Source organism: Choristoneura fumiferana, chromosome 22, assembly GCF_025370935.1.
Source record: "Choristoneura fumiferana chromosome 22, NRCan_CFum_1, whole genome shotgun sequence".
Classification (NCBI taxonomy): Eukaryota; Metazoa; Arthropoda; class Insecta; order Lepidoptera; family Tortricidae; genus Choristoneura; species Choristoneura fumiferana.
Window position 1 is genome coordinate 363,246 of NC_133493.1, and position 16,655 is coordinate 379,900.

General features: G+C 39.1%; 1 protein-coding gene across 2 annotated transcripts; it reads left to right on the plus strand.

The window, feature by feature from the left end:
- The first annotated feature begins 813 nt into the window (after positions 1-813).
- On the plus strand, positions 814-16,362 carry LOC141440356 (hydroxylysine kinase-like). 2 transcript variants are annotated; one of them, XM_074104865.1, is made up of 8 exons: positions 814-941; positions 4,517-4,649; positions 5,516-5,676; positions 6,667-6,866; positions 11,084-11,203; positions 11,893-12,008; positions 14,186-14,375; positions 14,983-16,362. In XM_074104865.1, exons 2-8 carry the CDS (start codon positions 4,528-4,530, stop codon positions 15,187-15,189), a joined length of 1,116 nt encoding a protein of 371 aa, XP_073960966.1. In that variant the 5' UTR covers positions 814-941; positions 4,517-4,527; the 3' UTR covers positions 15,190-16,362. The 2 variants fall into 2 exon arrangements, with proteins under 2 accessions (XP_073960966.1, XP_073960965.1); XM_074104864.1 differs by lacking the exon at positions 814-941 and adding an exon at positions 1,585-1,690.
- Positions 16,363-16,655: the final 293 nt, after the last annotated feature.

Sequence of the window (16,655 nt, forward strand, 5' to 3'; positions counted from 1 at the left end):
ACAGACAGACAGACAGACATGGCGAAACTATAAGGGTTCTGTTTTTGCCATTTTGGCTACGGAACCATAAAAAAGGACACCCCTCAGAGATATGGCAGAGATAATGATGAACTCATATATACACTAAGTTCTAATAAATATTTTTTTCTGATTTTGATTCTAACTGCGAGGATGTTTCATGTGAAGATATCCCTATTTGGCGCTTCTCTCCGATTTTATTAATAAAAATGTCCACTCCACGCAACTGGTGGGATTATAAATACCAACATACATAGTCAAAGTTGAAGCCAAAATTAAAATAATCTTTATTCAATTTAACAAACACTAATTAATTGTAAAAAAACTACCACCGGTTCGGAAAAACTTCAGTTGGAAAGAATAAGGCAGGAAACTCAATCAAACATCTAACTTTAGTCATGTTACTTTTTTGGCGTTCGCGTTTCGCGTGTTTCAACCTAGGTAATTAAAAGTTTAGTCATTTAGTGACGATCGTTTCTAAGTAAAATTAACCGAAAAAGGGGAGCCTAAGGAATCTTTCACACGAATATAAAGTAGCTCAAGATTTTTATTATGATATCAAATCTAAGGCACTCAACCTTAGTAAGACGTGTTTTTTTTTGTAGCAATTTAATAACCTCCGCTTCATCTTTTTCATTTCATTAAATCAATACCGCTCCATTTCACACGTTCATCGGGGCATGCGCAAACAAAACATTCAATTTGTTCAATCAAGCCGGCCCCTATCCTATGACAATAGCGATGGCAATTTGGTTGCCATCAGTCGTCACACTCTTGTTATAAGTTACGCAACAGTTTGCTTGGAACAGATCAGTTGTGAGCCGACTGCTCTCGTGTGCGGTGAGCTTTATAAATATTTTTTAATTTGGAATTTCGGAGAAAGTTTGCAGGCTTTGCAGTTTCATTGATCGAATTTTGAAGAGGTTGGTTTTTGTTTGTGATTTGTTTTTTTTTACGATGTTTGTGGAAGAGTTCGTTTTGTTGTTTATAAATGGAATATACCTTTGGTTTTGGTTTAAGGAATAAGTACCTAGTAATATAGTTGGGATTCATTATATGTCGCGGTATTTCGGGTGAATAATTAATTTGTAAAACAACCAGTCAACTGATAAAACTACGCGACAAATGAAAGTGATTAATAAAAAGTAAATAAATAGGTTAGCCATTACTGTTTTTTAGTAGTCTTTTTGTTTAATAATATCTTATTTAATTGGGATTCTACTTATAAATTTGCCGATATTTTAGACGAATAATTAATAAGTGTGAAGAAAAATCAGTTACTGAAACTACGCGTAAACTCTTTCAATTAAAACAAATCGGTTAGTCATTTCACTATTGTTTTTTTATGATCTTTTGTCTTAATAATTTACTATAAATTAACTTTTGAATAGTTTAAATGTAGTGAAAACTAGTAGTAATGCAGATGGCGCTAGTGCGCGTCATGTGATAGTGGGTTTTGCTCCAGGTTCGATAGATGGCGGTAGCATCTATACTAAACCGTAGTTAAGGTTAAGGATATTCAAATTAATTAATCTCAAAACAAATAGTCAGTGCACTTAATGAGTGTTTAGGTGAGAGTATTGTTATGTAACTATGTGCAGTAATGGAAAAAGATACTTTCCAATGATATCCATACCGTACTCCACACTTGAGAAGATTCCAGAAACTATAGGTAAGAACTATAAAAATAACTCCGTTACATCGAAATCAGTTTTTCGTTAGGGAGTTACAGTTTGAGAGTATACGGGTGGTAGAGCCTTGTACAAGGTCTGTCAGGATCGCTACCACTGTCTTAAATGTAAATCATCCGGTAAAACTACTGATACAAATTCTTTCTATCTTATCCCTCTTGGCTCATCACGCATTTGTAATCCACTGGTGGTGCCAGTGTCCATATAAGTGGTTGCTTTTCACTATATGATTATAATTATAAAATTACCATTACTACTATTGAATAAAATTGACATCCTAATAAATTCTTCACTAAATTATAACTGACATATTGTATACATTTTTAATTATTATCATTATTATGAAATTAATTCTTAATATTATATTCTTGATTATATAGGTCTAAATATATGAATACTTAATGTCAACTACTTAGAATCTTTTGATACAAACTAGGGAGTCCTTACTGTTGCATGTGCTGCATGTATCAAAAAATAATATTTGCATGACTTATACAGTCTAAATGTATGAAACAAAAAATCCTATAACATCATATACCTAACTATAATGTACTACATTCACCGCAAATAAATTTCATTTCATTTCATTTCATTTCATTTACCTAGAGTCCTAGACGACCGAGCTGTGCTCGCTGTAGTTTTTTGCTAAAACTTAAAAACACGTTTTGACACAAATAAGATCAAGCCAGGTCGATTAAATTGCTGACTCCCGACAAGCCCTACATATCAAACTTCATCGAAACCGTCAAAGTTTCTGAGATCCCCGGAATATACAAGATCTATTCTATGAAAAATTACCGAAATTGTATTTCTGTTTTGACTGTAGAACAATTATTTATACCAATAGATCAAAAAAATTCAACGGTACGAAGGACCACGGTTTCTTACTAGATTTTAGTCAGTTTAAGTCAAATATTTTTATTGAATTTAGGCCATAACAGGCACTTACGATTTTTTTTTTTTTTTTGTCTTAACTTGTGCTATAAAACTGTTTTTGCGATAGTGAAGTTGATAGATAACAATGTGATGGCAGCGAAAAAAGTATAGTCAGCAAAAAAAAGCTCAAAAATTATCTTTTCAACAAATAGTTATTTCTGTAAGTTACTGTTTTTGTCAAACTTCCTAAACATCACGAGAAGCAACGTAACGTTATGCCGAGTTGTTGACACACATCTTTATCAGCAGCCAGAGCACACAGAGCCGTGTTTGTGCATTTATCTCGAGGTTGCTATGCATCGTTTGGAAAAGGATAAGCCGATGACAAAGTTCCAATAGATTTTAGCACAGGCAAAAGCTGCTACGCCTAATAATCAATCACCCTTCGCTTTCGTAAGATCTTATTGTTTACACACTTTTAATCACGATCTTTTTCAACGCTTCCTTCTGTCACATTATGGCATAAGACGAGGGTAGAAAGAGATGCTGAATGCGATCGTGAGCGCCGCCCGGGCGATAAGTTAGACTTGCTAGAAAAATCGTTCAAGTTGCATTAAGTAAGTACATTGCGACGCCGCAAAGCCAACGAGTTTGTAGTGTCAATCGAGCGCTGCAATGTAATGCAACTTGCACGATTTTTACAAGCTTTTATTTAGTTTCACCTGTCCCGTTGTCTGTCTTTAATCAAATCTTGCAAGTTAAATTCGACCAACTTCCAGTAGTTGGATTGCCTTGAAATTTGGTATACTTATGTAAATTGCGTGATAATATAATAATCTCGTAGTGACATCCTGGTAGTTTGGCCAGGAACGTCTTCAAAGGACGGAACTCTTCAACGGTCAATGGCATCGACTTGAAAGGTATCCAAAAGTGGTTTGGTTGACAGACAATACAAGAAAAGTTAGCAAAAAAGAGGTTGTATTAAAAATGATATGAAAACTTATTTCCTTGCAAGTCTAAACTCGGTAAGGCAATATGGCTAATGTGTGGAGGGAGAGACTCGACTCGATCGTTGTGGCTCACGTATCAAATTATCGGTCCTTTTATTTTTCCATTGTAGTGTATCTTGTTTCTGATGTCCTTTAAATCGTTCAAAGATTAATGTTTTGTTAACTGTTATTTTCATATGTTTTATGTACAATAAAGAGTTACAATACAATGCAAATGGCAAAGTTTAAAAAGAATAATGGACAAAACACATTTATTAGATATTATAAGACATTTATTCCAATAAGCAACTATTACAATAATAACTTAGTCAAATAACTCGCCCCTAGTCATTCCCGGTGCAAAAGTGCCCATAACGCTCGTGGCATTTCCACGTTGGATAGCTATGGACAGCCTGTGCACCAGAAATGATTCGGAGCGAGGGTCCTCCCCTTTTTGTCTGACATTATAATGTAATTTTCTTAGGAATTGACAAGTTTATTGGGTTGTTATAAAACAATTAGTTTGTTTGTTTATACTCTTTATTGTACAAAAAGGAAAAACAAAAAGGTTACATAAATAAAAGTAAAGTGTTAAGTACAAAGGCGGACTTATCACTGCAGGGATCTCTGCCAGTCAACCTTTGAGTGGTAGAGGAGCAATAAAAAAAAACAAGGATCGACAAATAGAGCAAAACATTTGAATAAATATAAATGCAATTATGTAAACCTCAAATACCTACCTATAATTAATACCTTTAATTATAATCTAAATGCGTGTCGGACTCGCACACCGAGGGCTCCGTATAAATCAGTCTTAGCAGAATCCCTCTCCTAAGCAAAATGTAAGCAGTTTGGGGTAATTTTAGATGGTTTCCGATAGACAGAGCATATTCTCCATAGTTCTTTTGGCAACATCTACCTACCAAATTTTTTGTGCCACAGAACCATTGAAGATGACGGAAACCGTGCTGGAGCCAGGGAAGGTGATAAAGCCGCTGATCAGCCACGAGGAGGTCAAGCTGCTGGCTGAACGGCTCTATGGCATATCGGTGCTGGAACTGACTGAGCTGAATGGGTAAGAAATAATTTCGAGAAATACAATCGAAGTTCGTATCGTACCATCCCTCTCTCACTCTCGTATTAAATAATAGTTACTGTATACTGTTCACTTTTGCGTATACTGTTCACTTTTGCGTCATAAGGTGGACAATCCGGTGGTACTAGGCAAATTGCATTTATTTGTGCCAGACAAATATATAAGTGCGGCAACTCGCAAAGGGAGGCGTCCACGCAACCTTTTCACCCTGGTGAACAAAACTAGGACCCTGCAAGCGGGCAATGCACCTACCGCTAGGGCTGTTGCGTTGATAAACGAGTTCCTCGCACAGATCCGGGAGGCCGACGTATTTGCAGATAGCTGGCCAACCCTCCTATGTAAATTCAGCCGCTTTTTAAATAGTCGTAAGCCTCTAGTGTAAGTTTATCTTTATATTTTTCATCTGTATTTTCTAGTTATAAGTTTACTCGCTTGTGGACGTTTTGGTTTTTACTGTAAGTCCACAAGATAATCTTTTATATAAATAAATAAATAAATAAATAGTACTTAGTATCAGCGGGATGACAAGATACAAAGTTAGAATTCTACGTGGACGAAGTCGCGGGTAACGGCTAATATATAATAATAATATAGAAAGAAAGAAAGAAAGAAGACATTTATTCACTAACACAGAAGACACATATACAGCAAAATTTACACAAATAAACCAAAATAATAATAATAAATTACAGAAAAACACATGCAAACAGTCTAAATACATATACACAATTTTGTGTGTCCCCGCGAAAGTAAAACGGTCGCTGACTCACCATTATGCTGAAGCGTTAGACGCCTGCAGCGCTGATATCATTGAATACCATCGCTAACCTCCCTTGTGTCCTCAGCTACGATGACAAGAACTACAAAATCATCGAGGACCCCAACATGAAGAATCCTCTCATCACGCACCACAGCCCGCACGGTTACGTGCTCAAGATTATGAACTCCATGGACTCGCAGAATAAGGGCATCGTGGAAGCTCAGAACGAAATTATGAACCTCTTGAGTGAGTATTTTAACAACCCTGTCAAATTTAAAACGTTTATTCTGCAAGTAGACCGCAAATTCTCTTTTAGATGAAACTTTTTTAACAAGCAGCGCTTTCGGAAAGTCCATCATTGTAAAGAAGAATGCGCCGCAAGAAACTTGGCAAAAAGTAATTTTCTCAAAATGCTTATCTATTCATCATCAACTGCTGGCTCCCAATGAGCGCTGTTGCGCCCTGCCCTCGGCTCGACGCATCCTACTAAACACTGACAACAACAACAACAACAAGTCATCATCTACATATATTTGTCACTTCTACTTGTCAGCCGTGGTGGCCTTTAGTTGGACAAAATGACCTCTCAAGCTGAGGATCGCGGGTGCAAACCCGGGCTCGCCCCTCGTGAGTTGTTAGAAATTTATGTGCGACATACAAATCGCAAAACATAACGCTTTTGCGGGAAGTCTTGTAAAAAGTGACTTTATGACAAGTTTCTGTCATCACATTTTTCTTGGCAATGATGGTCTTTCCGAAAGCGCTGGCAAAGAATTGAGAATAAAGATAATTGTAGTGCAAAAGAGCTCTTATATGTTTTTGATCTAATAGTTTTTTTTGGTATCTTTTCATTTCGTCAAAGTTTTTTTACCAATGACTTATTTCACAAATGTTTAATTTGCCAAATGAATTATATTCTAAAACTTTAAGTACTAGATAGATATAGATAGATACATTTCAAAAATCCCTATAGGTCAGGTTAGTTCATATAAATCCTGAAACATTAAAATTTTACATTTTCAGAATAAAATGCATTTGGCCAAGTAGAACATTTGTGAAACAATTTAAAAAAACTAGTAGTAGTAGTAGTTTAGGTCTTAGTTTGTAGGTTATATTATAAGTTTAGGTTAATTTTATTTTGTTTTAATATTTAATTCGTTTCAGTTTATATTTAAAATAATAATTAAAAAAAATGTTTTGGTTAGACATTAGTGAACCATACTTTTTATTGATTAGACACTCGCAACGTGACATGCCCCAAGCCTGTCCGGAACGTGTACGGACACTTCTACTCCGTGGAGACCCTGTCCGGCAAGCAGCACGCCGTCCGGCTGCTGGAGTTTGTTCCGGGGGCGTTGCTCAAGGACGTCCCGCGGAGCGAAGCGCTCATGTACCAGCTTGGAGAGTTCGTCGCCAACTTGGATAACAAGCTGCAGGTGCGTTTTTGAGATTTAAGTAGTATTTATTTAATAACATTTGAAATTTACCTCGAGCTTTGCGGTGAGGGAAAACATCGTGAGGAAACCTGCACAAACCTGCGAAGCAATTCAATGGTGCGTGTGAAGTTCCCGATCCGCACTGGGCCCGCGTGGGAACTACGGCCCAAGCCCTCTTGTTCTGAGAGGAGGCCTGTGCCCAGCAGTGGGACGTATATAGGCTGGGATGATGATGATGATGATGATGAATGCGAGTAAACGAAGGTCTCTACGAATTACATCGTATCATACGACCGAAATAGGAACGTCTCTGGCACGGAATGTAACGCGCCACGCACTACAACATGTCAACGGCATGTCATACCCATAAGAAGCGTATTGGCTCTGTGCACGACATCAGCGCCACCTAGCGTCCGCAACTTTTATGGCGCTGATGCTCTGACGTTTTGAAATTTCATCGCGACATTGTGACCAAAATCAAACCTATAACGTATGAATTTATAATACAAAATAACTGTGATACCGTGATTTGGGTGGACAAAAGGTTGTGAATTCATTTTTGGTCATTAAAATTAAATGAGGTAAGTAAAATTGTATAATTCAAGCTCGCATCATAATACAAACATCTATTACTAAAATTAGGTAGTTAAAGTCTATACAAATTGCTTTGTTTATGAGTTCATAATGAGTATGACAGATGACAGAGCCAGAACTATTTCTACTTTTGGCCACCATGAGCGCTGCGATAGATTTCATCACCCCCACCTATTACTTCGCACCCTCCTAATAGTTTTTTACCCGACTGCCCGAAGGAGGGTTATGTTTTTACGCTCCGTGCATGGCACGCGTCGGCGCCGGTTGGTTAGACATTAGTGAATGAAAAGTGCTAGTGTGCATAGTCTCATACTTTTCAATATAAAGAATACATTTACGCCTGACACGTTGCTAGTACGGCCATGGTATGATACGGTACCTATAGCGGGTAGAGACTAACATCTCCCGGTGTCGGTGCGATTCGGTGTGATAGGTGAGTATTTCTCAAAAAGCTGCCCCGTCATGAAATTGTCAAGAAATGATAGTCAAGAAATTATTTACACTAAGGAATGACTATAAGGACGAGACGAGGTCTAACATAAACTACATAAAACATCCAAAATTTCTTGGTGTCAGGAAAACGTCACGAAATCTTGTGAGGGAATAAAATCGTAATTTTGTAACTACATCGAAACTTTCTATTGGATCCAATAACAAAGATTATCTGACTTTTTATCACCTTCACCACAAGGTTTTGTATATATTTAAACACTGAAATAGCGTCAGGTTTTTTTTAATAAGTGGACAACTGAAAATGGACAACTTTTTGAGAAATAGGTACCTATGAATTGTCCTTCCGCCCGCTTGCAAGAGGCTCTCGTTCACACTTCAGCGCAATGAAAGAGATGAAAGTAAAGCTGACGGTGTTTCAGTACCGACAGGTAATCTCATCACTCATTAACCCCCGATGCAAGAAGAGGGGTGTTATAAGTTTGACCGCTATGTGTGTCTGTCTGTGTGTCTGTCTGTGGCACAGTAGCTCTTAGACGGGTGGACCGATTTGAATGCGTTTTTTTTATTTGAAAGCAGGCTTAGAGATAAACGAATTCTTCGCAGATGAAGTCGCGGGCAATAGCTTGGTAGTGCATAATTATTTTTTACTTTTTAGTTGTCTTTTTTGTCGGCGTTTTTTTTCTTGCGTTTTTTGATGTCGGGGGTTTTTTAAATTTTAAATTAAAGTTTTAATTTTAAATTAAGTACTTAGTTAATTTCATAATCATCATCATCATCTCAGCCGTAGGACGTCCACATTTGGACACGTTGGCAGCGGCCTGCATCCACCGTGAACCCGCGGCTTTAACCAGGTCATCCGTCCATCTTGTTGGTGGACGTCCTACGCTGCGCTTGCCGATCCGCGGTCTCTACTCGAGAACTTTTCGGCCCCAACGGCCATCTGTTCTTTGATAATGAGTAAGCTCGGGATATGAGGATGAGTCACAAACTGCACTTTTCTAAAAAAGCGAATACAGCATAAATTAAGCGAACGATAACCTAACCAAAAAAAAGTTGGAAAAGCGACTTTGTCACTTCAAAGTTCAATATCTCAAAAACGGCGATTTGACCGATTTTGACGAAACATAATATGTCTAAGAACCATCGCTAGAAAAACTAATTTCAAATAAAATTATTCGTGTGTGTTTGTGTGTGTGTGTGTGTGTCTGTCTGTGGCACCGTAGCTCAAGTGGGTGGACCAATTTGAATGCGGTCTACTTTATTTGAAATCAGGTTTACTAGCGATGGTTCTTAGTCATGTTTTATCAAAATCGGTTTAGCCGTTTTTGAGATATTGAACTTTGAAGTGACAAAGTCGGGGTTTTCGACTTTTTTTAGGTTAGGTTAGTTTGTAGCTATCACAGGTCTGTGGTAGGTATTTTTATTTCAGTTTGTGAGCAACGTAAACTAAACACCGTAAAGCTAAGTACACACGTAACGGACAGCACAATAGGTGGCCTTGCGCGCGCATTACAGGCAAAGCAAGTGGGACAAGGATGTACGATATGTTCACGTAACTTAATTATATTAATACATGTCGTTGTTTTTTTTAGCAACTAAACTGTAACATCATCCCAGCCTATATAAGTCCCAGTGCTGGGCACAGGCCTCCTTTCAGAATGAGAGGGCTTGGGCCGTATTCCCACGCGGGACCAGGGGGGCTACGAAATTCAATAACCTGACCAACAAAAAGTTGAAAAACCCCAGAATTTGTCACTTCAAAGTTCGATATCTCAAAAACGGCTGAACCGATTTTGATGAGACATGTCTAAGAACCATTGCTAGAAAACCTGATTTCAAATAAAAAAACCGCATTCAAATCGGTCCACCCGGTTAAGAGCTACGGTGCCACAGACAGACAGACAAACACACAGACATACAGACACTAGACACACATAGCGGTTAAACTTATAACACCCCTCTTTTCGCGTCGGGGGTTAAAAATCGATGTTCGTATCGTACGGCCCTCTCACTCTCGTACTTAAATAATATATTAGCGTCAACGGGACGCTAAGATACGAAGTTCGACTTTTTCTTTTCGTATAGTGGATATACATTATACATACACTGCATTGAATTGCTCCACAGGTTTGTGCCGGGTTCCTCACGATGTTTTCCTTCACCGTAAAATCTCGTAACTATAACATGTTGTTGCTTGTTAGGTAATTAATTGTTAAAACAATAATTTACGACATAATCAAAACTGCGTTACGAGACTTCATTATTTTAAAACGCGGGGATAGCGCCATCTAGGTTCGAATAGCTAAACTACTAATGTTGCAAGTATGCTGAATCCATTCAAGCGGAGTGTCGTGTGTCGTGTACTCAATACTTTGGCATAATCTCACTAGATGACTCTGTTCGGTCGTCAACAGATTATTAAATTAACCGATAGATGACGTTAGTTGTGAATAATCAGAATGATATAGAATTTAGAAGTTTCCGTTTTTTGACGAAACAGGAATTGTAACTAAGAAAGTGGATAGTTATGTATGATGCTTCCTGTGGTCCTTAAGCTACGTAAGTATACAAGTTGCTTTAAAAATTAGTAGGTAAGTCTAATTATGTCGCCATAAGATACCAAAAAGATACTCAAAAATTATTAAAACTTTTACTCTAATACCTTAAAAATAAAGCGTATGTTCCGATATTTTTGACTACCTTGGTCGCTCCGAAATATCTGATGGGGACTGTACCTACTTCTAATGATCGGGTTGGCTTAAAATTTTGTACCGGATACGTAAATGCCAATGCAAGTACAATTTCAATAAAGAAAGTGTCAGAAAGAATATCTGTCTGTTTATGTCGGAAAGTGCTCCGAGGAGTTATTCGGGTTGATCCACTTCCATCCTCACCTCACCATATAGATAGTTGGTAGTCTTCTATTGGCTGCAGCTGAAAATCAGCGCTGTGGTTCCGTACCTCAGCATTGCTGAGCTGCCAGCCCTTTCGGCTAGCTATAAGTTTACTTTAATCAAACAATAAGTTATGTACCTGATGCATGCTACCTACAAGTTTGCCAAAAACAACATACAATTGAATTGAGAACCTTTTTTGAAGTCGGTTAAAAATAGAACTTGCCTTGTTGCAAATCTTATTAACAGATGGCGCTGTTTTTAATAATGTTGCAGAACTTCAGCCACTCGGGCCTGGCGGCGCGCGAGCACATCTGGATGCTGAGCAAGGTGCCCGAACTGGACAAGTTCAAGTACGTCATCAAGGATGAAGAGAAGCACGACCTGGCTGAAGAGGTAACATCTAACAGTGTTTCGTCCGCCTGGTAGAATATCTAGGACTCGTCATCCACTGCTGAACAAAGACCTTCCCCTTAGAACACTACAATGAACGACGACTCGCCACTTGCATACACCGGTTGCCCGTATCCGTAACTTTCACGATGTCATCAGTCCATCTAGTGGGATGCCAACAAATTAATCCAAATTCCCAAAAATTGTTCTGACATTTTTAAATTTGACCATTTAAACCAGATTAAAGTTATATCAACTTCAAATTTTGATTTTGGTAGGTTTGAAATAAAATCTAGTTGATTGAGTGAACGAGTGGTGTCAAGCTCAGTATGATCTTGCAAAATCTTGGTGAATCACATTTTAACAGTTTATAAAAAGAATTAGCCTACAGGCAAAAGTATGTTCTAGAAAGAGAGAAAAATATTGCGATGGGTGCAGGCTGATTCCAACAAAAGCAACTTGAGGTGTATAGGGGAGACCTACCTATGTCCAACAGTAGACGTCCAACGGCTGGTACGATGATGATGACAGCTAACAATAATGTCAAGCTTTTTAATATAAAACATAGAAACAGAACAAAAATTCAGCCCACAAATAATCTAAGATTTCTAAGTAATCCAAGAGAGCTCAGGGGCAAAATTGGTACCCACAATGTGTAGATATCTCAAATCAGACCCTGTGCTAATTTTCAGGTAATCGAGGAGTTCAAATACGCCGTGGTACCCAAGCTGGACGAGCTGGAGCGAGGAGTCATCCATGGGGACGTTAATGAGATGAATGTCATCGTGGGAACCAAGCCGGGCGCCAGGTACCTACTGAGCTAGACTTTAACACACAGTTATTCTGGAGACATTAGCGGGTTGTAAAAAGCGGAAGCCAGAAAGAGCTCAAGATGTGAATATCATGAATATCATGGGACAATAATGGTGCCAAGTATTAGCAAAGCTTGTACTTGTACTATGGGTAGGCAACGGTTAAACATACTTATAAAGATGGACAAATACATACTGGTACTAGGATTTACGAATAATTCGTAGACTAGAATTGAGGCTGAAGGGAGGTGGTGTATTTGCGTATGGGTATTGTACAGTCGCACGGGTGTACACCACTCAGTACATTCAAAATTTGGTAAATCGAATATAGATTTATAAAATCGAATACCAAATTCTCATTATTGTTTTATATTGAATATTACTGGAGTGTTACTGCCCCACATGAAATGCCAGCCTATAATTTAGTTAGCTAGAGTTGGTCCAAATCAAGTCTCCAGAATTGCCCTGTGATTGCTAGATGTAGGCCGTGACCTTTGAGTTCACTATATTTTGACCCTTTTTTAACAGGGGTGTTATAAGTGTGTGTGTGTGTGTGTGTGTGTGTGTGTGTCTGTCTGTCTGTCTGTGGCACCGTAGCTCTTAAACGGGTGGACCGATTTGAATGCGGTTTTTTTTATTTGAAAGCGGGTTTTCTAGCAATGGTTCTTAGACATGTTTCATCAAAATCGGTCAGGCAGCTGGTAGTTTGCGCCAGAGCAGAGCGCCACCCCACCACCCCCCACACCAGAGTAGACAGCGCTATTGACTAGGCGTCACAGCGTAATGTACGCTACAGGTTAAGATAAACGTGCGGTGCGATCAAACCGCTGCTTAAAAAACGGTGACGGCACGGAATCGCAGTGACGCACCGTATGCGCAGCGTTTTTATCGCGTGCTCTTCACACCGCTGCTTAAAATACGGAATCGCAGTGACGTGCCGTATACGTCAGGACTTTACCGAACAAAAGTCTTGTCGTTTACGGCCCGTCACTGCGATTCCGCACCGTTTGCGTATTTTAAGCAGCGGTGTGGAAAGCTGGCAAAAATACGGTGCGTATACGGTGCGTCACTGCGATCCCGTGCCGTCAACGTTTTTTAAGCAGTTTGGTCGCACCTTAAGCCGGTGTACAAACTCACACCCCTCATACCCTGACCATTCTTGTGCCGTTAGGGCTCTGAGCTCGTCCGTGTTGAAGGTCTGCTGTCAGATTCTGGAAGGCGTCATGCTGAGGTAAGCCAAGGGGGTGGTAATGTGGCCTTGGCTTGCTTCACATGTCACTAATATCTTTGCGGAGGAAAAGGTCCATTGATGTGGACGTCCGCAAAGTAACTCCTAAATTAATTTACTAAAACCTTTGCGAGTAACGTCTAATTCTCAGCTGATGGTAGAATAGATGGAACTTTAGCATAAACGTAACCTGCATAGGTCCTTCATTTTTGGATATGCTGGATAAAGTTAGCGGTTTTGAAAATGATCAGAATGTCTATTGCGTAACGTTTCTGACACTTGCGATCCAAATTACAGTTTTCGCATACCAAAACTGTTAATTGATTGTGATCGCGAATGATAGAAACATTAGACAATACGGCCTCTGGATTGGATTGGAAATTGATTTTAATGGGTGATGCTTTGTGGGCGATTTGGAAATGGTCTGGTGCTGCTTAAGAATAAAGAAGGCTTGCCTCCTCGGAGTAAATTTAGCTCTAAATTATATCAATGGCTTAAGGATAAAGCATTTAATTCAATCAAATTATACTTAAAATAAATAATACTATGAAAATTATCACACAGTTACTCGTTAGACGATTAATTTTAATTTTACATTTTATTAGTTATCATTATTTAATCGTGGTTTAAGTATGTATTTACTTTAGCTTAAAATAAGGATTCCGTTTTTTTTCCTTTTGAGGTTCGGAACCCTAAAAATGAATTGTAGAAATGGTTATTTTAGATTGCTCGGTATCACTAACAATAAGACCGATTTTACCATGTCTTAGGCCTCTAGGTTGGTAACGCATCTGCAATTCCCCTGGTTTGCAGATGTTTATGGGCGGTGGTGATCTCTTACCATCAGGAGACCCACTTGCTCGTTTGCCATCCAGTCGTATAAAAAAAAAAAAAAATGTCTAAAGCAAAATGAACTATTTCATAAGCTCTTTCATTTCATTTTAGTTCCACTGACTACCGCATAACCGGCATCATCGATTTCGGTGACATCCAAGAGTCATACTACGTGTTCGAGCTGGCCATCGCCATGACTTACATGATGCTGATGAGCGGGGACCCGGCCGCCGGCGGCCTCGTGCTCGCCGGCTACACGGTCAACCGACGGCTGCCGGACAACGAGTACCGGCTACTAAAGGTAAGGAAAAGAAGAATCATTTATATACACAAGGAAGAGGAAATGACTTAGAATAGAGCCTTGTGGTACTCCAAGCTACACTTGTTAACCATTGCCCATTGCACTTTTTCAATCTTAAACCTTGTCTAACTTAGGTAATCGTACTAAATGTATATTTTTACAAAAAGAAGACTCACTGACTCATCAATAGCTGGTTTTTTTCACAGTTGGTTATTATTTTGACGAACAAGGAAAAATTGTAATTCAATTCTTAGACGGGTGTAAAGGGGGTTGAAAGTTTGTATGGAATTCCATCGTTTATGAAGCTAGCTAACTTTGTTTTAGGCTAACAATCAGAGGAAAAGAAACACGTAAAATACCACTCTTGAAGGGGTGAAATGTGAAATGGAGATTTTTTAATTTGAAACGTGCACCACCAGCCTACAAAAACGTCTGTCTGTGTCTGTACATACAACCCCCTAAAAATCAATCAAAATACATAAAAAAATTCGTAGAAAATAAATCTATCAGCGAAATCAAGGGAAAAACTAGTTTGGAAAGCGCAAAGGACTTAAACTAAAGCCTTGTGTCAATCTTAAACCTTAACTAAATCGCACTCAATTTCCAGACCCTGGTGTCAGCGCGCCTGGTCCAATCCCTAGTCCTGGGCGCCTACACCCTCGCCCACGACCCGTCCAACAGCTACGTCAGCTCCACCGAGAAGGCCAACGGCTGGGAACTCCTGCGCAAGATCCGCAAGAGCCAGCTCAAGGCCGACCAGGCCGATCCGACTGACTGGAAGACCATTGCGAACGAGTATCTTACAAGGAGCTAGGAAGGTTTAAAAAACAGTTTTGGACAACGCTCGACCTGAAGAACTAGATAGAGGAATAGAATTGACATGGTTAAGAGGATTTTTTTCACTATCAAATGACTATCAATCACAATCGGGATCGCGGTGGATGCGGAAATATGTCCTATGTCCAGCAGTGGACGTCTTTCGGCTGACATGATGATGATGATGATCAATCACAAAAATGTTACTTCTCGATTTTCGTATTTATTTTTACGGTTTTTGCGTTTAGAATTGTTTTACATAATGCAACTAGGAAAACAAACATCTTGTACGTAACGTACGAAATACATAACATTACAAGGCGCTTGGCCACAAAACGCCTCGTGTCGCGGATTAACCAAGTCAGGTTCGATTCCCGGCCCCAGCCGTTCTTTTCTGGTTTTTCAATGTTCTAGTTTTTTTTTTGTATTCGACTGGATGGCAAACGACCAAGTGGGTCACCTGATGGTAAGAGATCACCACCGCCTATAGACACCTGCAACACCAGGGGATTGCAGATACGTTGCCAGCCTAGAGGCCTAAGTTGGGATACCTCAAGTGCCTGTAATTTCACCGGCCGTCTTACTCTCCACGCCGAAACACAACAGTGCAAGCACTGCTGCTTCACGGCAGGATTAGCGAGCAAGATGGTGGTAGTAATCCGGGCGGACCTTGCACAAGGTCCTACCACCTGTTACCGTATAATTAAGTAAAATCGCTATTTTTTGACCTCCCTTTGCTATTGAATGTTAATAAACAGCTAGCTACGATTCTTTGACGGAGTCGAGAATATATTTTTGGTCAGATGGACGCCTCTAACTTGTGTCATTTCATTTCTATTCCTCTAATTACCTATTTCTGTGTCAGTGTTTTCAGTCAAGATGCCTTTTAGCGTTTAATTTACCTTCTTAAGGCTTAATTGGAAATAAGTTTTCACAAGTATTTTATCAATATCAAACGGAGATGAACTATTTTTGATATTAACTATACCTATGTAAATATTTTTGTAAGTAGATGACTTTATGAATTTTTACAAAAGTAAAACTTAGTCTGATGAAGTATTAAAAGAAATAGTAATATTTATAACAGAGTGCAACCAATATTGAATTCTAGACAATAACTGTTAAACGTGTTTGTATGTTACGTTAAATGTTTAATAAAGACTAAATAATACCGTATCTTTTTTTATTTCAATATTAGGAAGAAAAAAAATGGAATAGTATAATTAACTCGTTGAAGTGGCAATGGGCAGGCCATGCACGGAGCGCAGACGGCCGTTGGGGACGAAAAGTTCATGAATGGAGACCGCGTATCGGCTAACGCAACATAGGACGTCCACCAACGATATAGACGGACTTGGTTATAGCCATGGGTTCACGGTGGATACAGGCCATTGGAAGCAACTGGTGGTCTACGGAAGAGGCCTATGTCCACGGCGAGGGAAATAAAGGAGTCGAGCTGCTCTA

Coding starts and splice junctions, on each gene's coding strand:
- LOC141440356 (XM_074104864.1), top strand. CDS start 1,612: ATGTGCAGTAATGGAAAAAGATACTTTCCAATGATATCCATACCGTAC. Junction 6,867..11,083: donor ACTTGGATAACAAGCTGCAG/GTGCGTTTTTGA, acceptor ATAATGTTGCAG/AACTTCAGCCACTCGGGCCT. Junction 14,376..14,982: donor ACGAGTACCGGCTACTAAAG/GTAAGGAAAAGA, acceptor CTCAATTTCCAG/ACCCTGGTGTCAGCGCGCCT.